Source organism: Phascolarctos cinereus, unplaced genomic scaffold (genome assembly GCF_003287225.1).
Source record: "Phascolarctos cinereus isolate Bilbo 61053 unplaced genomic scaffold, phaCin_HiC Scaffold_726;HRSCAF=1367, whole genome shotgun sequence".
NCBI lineage: Eukaryota > Metazoa > Chordata > Mammalia > Diprotodontia > Phascolarctidae > Phascolarctos > Phascolarctos cinereus.
In genome coordinates, this window is record NW_027556098.1 from 179,029,431 (window position 1) to 179,036,328 (window position 6,898).

Below are 6,898 nucleotides of genomic sequence, written 5' to 3' on the forward strand. Positions count from 1 at the left end.
TAAATGTTCCTCAATTACATTTTAATCTGCTTCAAGCACTAGCATGGACTGCGTGTCAATGCTAGATGACAGAATCAGGATTCAAAATGGTTTTAACAGTCAGGAATGTTAGCCTGAAATCAACAAGATAGAATTCAACAGGGATACATGTAAAGTCCTGTATTTAGGCTAAAATAATCAATTATGTAAATACAGTATGGGAAAGGCCCGATCTGTTAACAGTTCCTGTGAAAAAGATCTGGGGGCTTTAAATTACTACACACTCAATATGAGTTAACAATATATTGCTGCTGCTTAAAAAATAATAAGGCAGCCTTAGAGTAGGTAATGGTGTTTCTGTACTTTGTGCTAATCAGATCACAGTTTAGAATAGTGTCAGCTCTGGGCATCACAGTGACCTCTCACCAATTAAATCTGTTTAGTGCAATATGATCTCATCCATCTCTGCTTGGCTCAGCCACTCTCTGCCTCCTCCAGATGGCTCCAGTCTGATCCCCATCTAGTGAGCCTCTTGCATTTGTGCCTAAGCTCATTGCCTCCACTTTCCTCTGCCCACAGCCAATAAGGCAGCACACCCTGTCTCTTGTTCTTGCCCCGGTAAAGAAGAAACCCAGCCCTGTTGTGGCTCTTCTTTCTCATTCTTCTCCCTATCTCTTCCCCTACAAAGGTTCCTAAAAGAGTACGCAGTCCCTTCAAAACCCACAGGAAGCCCAAACCTGAGGATTCTTAACTTACGCACACCTGCACACATTCCAGCCTTTGTCCTTTTGGTCCTCCAAAATCTCTCTGATCTTGTGAGATCTCCTGAATTTTCCAAGGTTGCTGTAAACCCAGGGTATCCACTTAGTTGAAGTACAGACACTTATTATTTAAGGGGAACCTGTGGTGAGTCCTTTTGTAATGCAGTATTCCCTTAGGGATATAGTGAGAAGAAATTAGGAAATCTGTAGGATTATTATATTATTATTTATATTATATTATATTATATTATATTATATTATATTATATTATATTATATTATATCTTCATATTTTTGTCTAGAATTTCCTTAAAGTGAAACACATCTCTACATGTGAATTACTCTTGAGCTTTATTTAGCCAAGCTGCCTGAATTTGCTAATGGCTGTTTAAAAGTTAATAAGATTGTGGATAGTTGTAGTAGGATCTAAAATGTCTGAGGTGAAGACAAGTTCTATTTGGGTGAAATGGTTTAGCTCATCCCAGGTATGGTCCAGTTTGGAGGAGGGAGCGAGCGGCACCAACAATTGAAATCCAGAAGAGTTGGACCACTTCACAGCTCCATCAGCAGTGCATCACAATGCCCATCTTTCCATAATTTACCCCCAAATATTGACCAGTATCCATCTTTTTTTCATATCTGTAGGTTCATACGATAAGAGCTAAAACTTAGAGTTGTTTTAATTTGTTTTTCTCTTATTAGTAGTGATTTAAATCAGGGACGTTTTTCATGTGGTCATTTAGAGTCTGTAATTCTTTTGAAAAGATGTTGATATCGTTATCTACTGAGGAATAGCTTTTGACATTATAAATTTATAAATTTGTGTCAATTCACTGCATGTTTCAGTGATATCTAATGCAAATATTCTTACCATTCTACTGTTTCTCTCATTGTATCTTCATTGATTTTATTTACACAAAAGCTTTTTCAGTTCACATATTTTCACATCAGTGAAAGTTGTCTGTTTTATCTTTTATGCTGTCGTGTATCCTTTGTTTGGCTAAAAGTACTCTCTCATTCTCTCTAGCCATAGTTGTGAAAGATACTTGATTTCATTCGCTTCTAATTTTTTTTATGCAACCTTTTATTTTCAGGTCACATCCATTTTGAATTTATTGGGATAAATATAAGATGTTGATCTAAGTGAATCCTTGCTCCTTTTCCGTTTTTGTAGCATTTCTTATTAAACAGAGAATCCTTCCCCTAGTATTTTATGTTCTTGGTTTTATCAAACACTGTATTCCTAATTTCTATTTCTTGCCTATCTAGATAGTTTAATTGATCTATGTTCTTTTTAAAACCAATACCAAATACTTTCAATGGCTTTATTTAATAATAATTTTAATTTTTTAAAATTTGATTTTAATAATAATTTAAAAAATATAATTTGAGGTGTGACAATGCTATGACCCCTTTATTGCATTTGTATTCACTGTTTCCACTGAGATTCTAGACATCAGTTCTTCCAAATGAGTTTCCTGTTCTTTTGCCTAGTTCTAAAAAGTATCCTCTCTGTAAGTGATTGGTATAGCACTAAATCTGCAAATTAATTTAGCCATTTTTATTTTATTGTTGTGGGTTAACCATGAACAATGACTATATCTTCAATTATCTAAATCTTCCCTTATTACAAAACCTGTATAAGTTTGCCATATGCATGGAAGAAAGACCTTTTTGGAGGAAAGCTTTAAGGCTTCATTTTTCTCTATCAAATAAAATGCTTTTGAAAATATGTATATATTATTTTCCACATATTTGTCAACTGCTACAAAGATGTGGTTGTTTCAGAATATCATTTGTGAAAACTATCCTTTTCCTTTCTCATATCTTTATCAGAGATGATTTCGATAGAAATGTAGATTCTTGTAAAACCGTGCATATATGAGAAAGTAGCATATAGATCAATAGCTACTGAGATTATTTTTCCACCTTTTGGATGGAATGATGCTTAGGGCTATGTTTTGTTTGGAATATTTTTTTCAGCCTTTGATATCTTCCACTTTTTCTGATATCCAGAGAATTTATCCTTCAGTGCTCTCAAAACTTATAGACAGACCTCCTCCTTTGTATGTATTTGGTCTAACCCAGGGGTCGGGAACCTGTGGCCTCAAGGCCACATGTAGTCTTCTAGGTCCTCGGGTGTAGCCTTTGACTGAATGCAAGTTTTACAGAACAAATCCTTTTATTAAGGGGATTTGTTCTGTGAAATTTGGATTCAATCAAAGGGCTGCACTTGAGGACCTAGAGGGCCACATGTGACCTCAAGGCTGCAGTTCCCCACTCCTGATATAACCTATTTGCTTACCCCATCTTTATTTTCTTCAGTGCCACATCCATTTCCTTGTACAGCACAGCCAGGAGTATGATGTTAAGAGTCCAAATGTGGTAGCACACTGTCCTTGACAATAAAAAAGTATTTGTTGCAAACATCTTCATGTATCATTTTCATTTCATCTGTTTGTTGTCTTTTCAGTTTCATTATATGTCTTTTCAGTATAGTTTTGTTTAGTTGGGTCTCTTGTCAACTTTTCTGTAAACTTGTTTTCAATTGCCTTCTTGTTGTTTGATGAGGCTGTATGGCAGAGAATCTTCTACTATCCTTCTTCATAAGATTTGACAAATGAGTTTACATTCTAGACTGTTGCCTTTGGATGCTAGAGCTTGGCGAGGAGAGCAAGTGTTTGCTGTCTAAGACAGTTTTCATATTCTTTTCATCTCCTTATGTCAGCTAATTTATATCATTTAAACATCTCTAAGAAATAGTTACATTTGGTCTGGATGTCCTTTCCTTTATCTAGTTCCCGTTTTTCAGCGTCAACAGCTTGTTTAAGAGGTTAAGTTGGAGTTATTCTAATCATACACCATTTCTTTTTCTCATTTTTATTCTTCTAGTTTTCTTGTCAGTTTTATCTTAGCCAGAAATCACTAGTCTGACAGTGTACAAATAGTTGGTCCAGGAAGGGTTCTAATATCAATAACAAATAGTTATCTATTAAAATACAGTCAACTTCATTTTTTTGTATTGTTTGCCGCTTGACATATCTAGTACCTCCTGATTCTTTTTCCTTTAAAAAAAAAAAGGATTCATGTTATGTCCCTGAGCTTTTGGTCTCTCCCGTTTCTTACTCCCAAACCATAATTTTTCCAACATAGTTTTACCATTCTTCCCAAGTATCAAAGTGTATGTTGCTTTAATTTATAGAGTTGTATGGGATCATATGTGTAGGATTGGAAAATATCTGTCATCCTCATGCTCTACAGCTGATATTGGTGAATAAGCTGCAATTATTTTCATGATAGACTTTTTGAAAATACTTATGAGTACTACAATATGAGATGACTAAATGTTGCATGAAATATTTCATGTTGCCCTTTGGATGGATAATAGAGCCAATTCAGCCAATGTCTTTATTTGCCTCTCCAAGAAGAACCTATGAGTCATCTTTCCATCTAGCTGATACTCCTGCTTATCTTCTGATTTTATTGATATCAATAAAGTTAAAGTCAGTGTAATTCAGTTCTTCTATTATAATGCCTTTGGATAAGGATCTCACATCTCACATTAGAGTACCAATAATTTATTTACAGATATTTATTTATATCTGTACATCTCACATACACGCATACATATATACATGTATACACTCTAGCTAGCTAGGTAGCTATCTCAGCTAGGTGGTGCAATAGATAGAACACCAGGCCTGGAGTTAGCAAAACCTAAGTTCAAATCTGCCCCAGATACTTAATAGCAGTGTGACCCTGCACAAGTCACTTAACCCCATTTGCCTCCATTTCCTCATTTGTAAAATGAGCTGGAGAAGGAAAAGCTAAAATCACTCTAGTATCTTTGCCAAGAAAACTGGGATCCTGAAAAAGTGGACCTGAAAACAACTGAACAGCAGCATACATATAATACACACACACACATACACACACACACACACACACACAATCTAGAAACTGAGTGATTCCCAGAACCCTTCTGCCTTTCTGCCATTGTCATTGCAGGAGTAGGAGGGGGCTGCATAGGTCAGAGCATTGATTTTACATTTCTCTTGGTTTGATGGGTTACCGTGGATACTGACTATAGCTTTCTTTTAAAATTTATTTTATAGAACTACAATTATAATTATATGTGTATATATATCTATGTGTACACACACATATACATACATGTGTACATATGTGTATATATTTAAAGGAAAAAAGCCCAGGGTAGAATAACTTTAACCCTAGAAAGGGACCTAGAATCAAAATATATTTGGCTTGTTTGTTAATTTATTAGAGTCTGTCTGCCTTATAAAAGGATGAGTTTCCTATAAGATTTTACTCTTAATCTCTTATTTGTTTTATTTACTTGTTTTCGGGCATTAAGTTGATAATAAAAAATATTTGAGTTCATGGCATTACACCTCTATTTTATTTTTCCCATGTCTTTTCCATTGTAACTACAGATTCCATATCTGGGATTTTGTTCATGTGAAGAATTAGGAGAAACAGGAGTCTGGCAGCTGACTGATCCACCCATCCTCCCCCTCACACACGGACCAACTGGAGGCTTTAACTGGAGAGAGACATTGCTTCAGGAGTAGACAACAGCAAATCAGAGCGGAAACAGGCCCTTTCCTTTGGAGAAGTCTCTTTTTTGTGTTTCATAACAACAGAGAAAACACATAACATTTATTCCAGTATATTTCCTTTCATGCAGTTTCATGCTAGAAATTGTACATGACACTGTGTAGATAGATGCAGGAAAGCTCTTGATTTGAGGTAACAATTCACTCTCTCTTGGCCCTCGTCTGACTAAAGCTCAGCAGTGTGGGCTGCTGAGAATTTCCTTCCTGAATCAAGGCACCTGTTACAACAGACTTTTTTCCCTGTATGTTCTGAACTGTGGACTGAGGGACCTCCCACACCCTGGGAGCAGTCAAGCTCATTCTTAGGATGATTGCAAGCCAGAGGACAGACACAAAATCCAGCTGGGGTGACATTTGGAATGGGATTTTTATTTACTTCTATTTGCCTAATATGTAAAGCCAAGCTAAGACATTCATTTGAGGTGGTTAGAGGAACACACCACCTGTAAAAACTGTCCTCACGTAGTGTGCTAGATTCTGCCTTGGTGGCCCCCTGATTAGGCCAGTCTTAACACACATCTAGGTACTCTACTTTAGAAATATGGGACTTGCCCAGATGTTGCCACTGTCTTGCAGCAGCAGCAGCAGCGGCGGCTGGCTCATTTTGTGCTGTGCTCCACCCCCCCAAACCATTGTCTGGCCAAGGGAACTCTTGTTCTCCAAGCACTTTCAGATCCTCAGGAAGAAGGGGACCTAGAAGTAAGCTAGGACTTGATAGGCCAAAAGAAGGTTTTGGCTTAATATAAAGTGACTTGGAATTACTCGTTTTGTAGCCTAATTAATTTCTCAAATCATTGCGTTTTACTTGGCTTAGTCTAGAATAATATAACTTGTTTAGGATGTTGAGCTTTCAAAGGAACGTACAGTAGGTACATAATTTAAGTCAGCAAGAAGCTCATCTTGTGCAATATGTACATCTTTATTAACCATGCCAGTAAGTCAATTATTTGTACATTTACAATGTATGTAATACATATTCAAACATTCATAAATACATTTATTATACAAGAGATGTATGAAAAGTCAGGGAACTAACTTAAAATGATGACAGTCAGGGCCGCACTGATATTTGTGCCGTCTCATTTGTGTGTGTGTTTTTAAATTATAATTTAAAATATATAGGGCTGTATGAAAAGATATGGGGGAATCATGTCCTGAGATTTCCCTTCCTTCCTGATTACTGCATACTTTCAAGGGAGTTTTATTTAAGAGAAAAAATAAATGACAATCAAACCAAATGTCAGTGTCTATTTAATTGTATGAATAGCTTATTGTTGACTGATACAAGTTTTCAAAATTGAATCTGGTACCATACAGAGAATATAAGAATTTAAGAGATGGTTGTAGGTAACATTAAAATGAATCCAGCTATGTCATTAAATGGAATAGGATCCAAAACCCTGATGCATAGACCACAGGTCTTATAGTAATAGATCTGTGATTTTAATGAGTTTATTGGTACCTGAAAAAGAAAGGGAAAAGGCATGCTACATAACATCTTAATCAACAAATAGCCTCCTTT

At 36.1% G+C, this 6,898-nt stretch overlaps 1 protein-coding gene across 2 annotated transcripts in view; it reads left to right on the top strand.

The window, feature by feature from the left end:
- UBASH3B (ubiquitin associated and SH3 domain containing B) overlaps nt 1-6,614 on the top strand; it is a 174,041-nt gene extending 167,427 nt beyond the window's left edge. For both annotated transcript variants that reach the window (XM_078146907.1, XM_020984880.2), the window contains exon 14: nt 5,194-6,614. In XM_078146907.1, coding sequence (XP_078003033.1) covers nt 5,194-5,331 — 138 coding nt within the window. In that variant the 3' untranslated portion in view covers nt 5,332-6,614. The remainder of the gene's footprint in view (nt 1-5,193) is intronic.
- Nucleotides 6,615-6,898: the final 284 nt, after the last annotated feature.